A 2,199-nucleotide genomic window follows, 5' to 3' on the forward strand; every position below is an offset into this window, starting at 1 on the left:
AAAAATATCGCCTGTGTGTACATACTACAGACCCAGCACCTCTCCCTCTCATTGACCATGACCTCTGAAATTCACTCTCTGATCCTATTTCCTTTCAGTTAAGGTACAGACTTCGGGAAGCACTAGCTAAGACTGTTACCTGAAATGTATTCAGAGCTAGAGTGAACGCTGGGTCCCGGAGCAGACAGAACAGAGGACCAGTGAGTTTTTTAATAAAATGGGGTGGAAGGAGATAGGCTATGGCTTGGGCCAGACCTGGAAGAGAGCTCAGGTGTGCAGTCTCTTGGAACCTGGGTGGAGAAGCAGCAGGAAATAAGCAGAAAAAGGAGGAGTCAGGCCATGAAGATAGAAGCGCAATGGCCCTGGATTCAAATCTCCACTCTGCAGTTTATGGCTTACAGTCGCTCAGCCTTGTGCCAGTTCTAAAAGGATATTTCCCTGTTGTAGCTTTGTCATGTTTTCTTATGTAGTATTGTTGTGCAAGGTACCATTCTAAACTCACCGACTGTCCTTCCTCCCTTCTCCTCCGAAATAATTTTTAATTCTTGCAGATGGACTTTAAAATCAAGTGTTTGAAGTTTTCAAAAATGGAATTTTTATTGGAACTGCATTACATGTATAAATTATTTAGGAAGAGCTGGCTTCTGAAGAGGGCAGCGCTGTGGACTTGGGCTGGGTTTGAATCCTGACAGAAACCTTTCCAGCTGTGCTGCCTTGGACAGCTACATAGTTCCTCTGTACCTTGACTTCTCCATCTGTCAAATGGGTGATGGTAACAGCACCTACACCATGGCTGTTGGGAGGAGTCAGTGAGATTCTCCAGGTGTACCTTATTATCACTGGTGGCGGTAGCAGTGTTTAGAACCATCCCTCAGCCAGAGAGCAAGGCAGGAGTTCGTTTATTAAATCCTGACTTTGTTTTTTTCATGTAAAACGTGCACGTTTCTGAAATACTCAGAGTACATTACTCAATAAATACTCATATGTTCTGTGGACCTGCTTCTGTCAGGACATTTCTTTAGGCTGTGATTAGTTCGTTGGAGCTGGTGGGGGCAGGGACAGCTGATCAGAAGCAGGGAGACGAAGGAGAAGAAGCCGTAGCTAGAAAGGGGACCAGGAAGCGGGTGCCGGGTGCCAGAGCTGCTAGAAAGAAACGAAACTGAAAGCGGTGAGTTTCCGCAAATTTCGGGGAGGAGGAGAGGAAGCTGGGGAAGGCAGGGTCTCCAGCGTCCGTCCCTCTTTCACGCCCCGCGAGGGACCGAGGACCTAGGACCCGGCGCAGCGCCCGCCCCCGGGGCCAGCGAGCTGGGCGTGGTGGGGAGAGCCGCGCAGGGAAACGAAACCCGAAACCCAGAGGCGGCGGCGGAGCCTTGCTTCCTGGCACCTGAGCCGGGCTGCCATGGACGTGTACCGCACTCGGGCCGCCGCGCTGGACGGGTTCGTGGCCAGCAGGCTGCAGCCGCGGAAGAAGTTCGTGGAGAAGACGCGGCGCGCCCTGGGCGACCTGGCCGCTGCCCTGAGGGAGCGCGGAGGCCGTCCTGGCGCCGCTGCCCCGCGGGTGCTGAAAACTGGCAAGGTGAGGTCCCACTTCAGGCTCTTTATGTGTCGAAAGGGGACAGTCCTAGGAGGACGCTTAAGCCTCACATAGCTTTACGGTGGGGGTGGCTTTATACGGCCTGTGCGCTTCTCATTCATTTCTTTACCAGATACTTCCAATGTGCCAGCCCTGTGCTAAGTGCCCTGAACATAACAGCCAGGTAGGTACTCTTAACCCTCGCTTGACAGATGGAGAAACTGAGGCACAGAGCGGCACAGTGACGTTGTCCAATTCTGTAAGAGGCCCAGCCGGGATTCAAACCCAAGTAGCCTGATTCCTGCATCTGGGCTCTCCGGGCTGCCTCTCATCCGCTCCTTCACCAACTCACTCACTCATTCACCCAGGCATTCAAACAGACCATGGGCCTCAGGCTATGCCAGACCCTAAGGACACAGAAGTAATGATACTCCATAATAGCCGGAATAGGCCAATTTATTGAGACATTACCAAATACCAATGAAAATTATCTCATTAAATGAGTATTATCTCATTTAATCCCCACATTCAGTGAGGTAGGTATTATTGTACCTGTTTTATGGATAGGGAAACTGAGGGTAGATACTAAACTACTGCTCCGAGTTACTTTTCTTTTCTTTCTTTCT

The 2,199-nt window shown here is 50.8% G+C and overlaps 1 protein-coding gene across 4 annotated transcripts in view; it reads left to right on the top strand.

Moving 5' to 3' along the window:
- Positions 1–1,113: 1,113 nt before the first annotated feature.
- Positions 1,114–2,199, top strand: part of OAS3 (2'-5'-oligoadenylate synthetase 3) — a 28,700-nt gene continuing 27,614 nt past the window's right edge. Inside the window, exon 1 of one of the 4 annotated variants that reach the window (XM_017543086.2) lies at positions 1,114–1,576. In XM_017543086.2, the coding sequence (XP_017398575.1) occupies positions 1,400–1,576 (177 nt within the window). In that variant the 5' untranslated portion in view covers positions 1,114–1,399. The remainder of the gene's footprint in view (positions 1,577–2,199) is intronic. The other 3 variants (XM_017543069.2, XM_017543076.2, XM_017543096.2) reach the window with 3 other exon arrangements.

The sequence above is a fragment of the Cebus imitator genome, unplaced genomic scaffold (assembly GCF_001604975.1).
Source record: "Cebus imitator isolate Cc_AM_T3 unplaced genomic scaffold, Cebus_imitator-1.0 Scaffold8, whole genome shotgun sequence".
NCBI lineage: Eukaryota > Metazoa > Chordata > Mammalia > Primates > Cebidae > Cebus > Cebus imitator.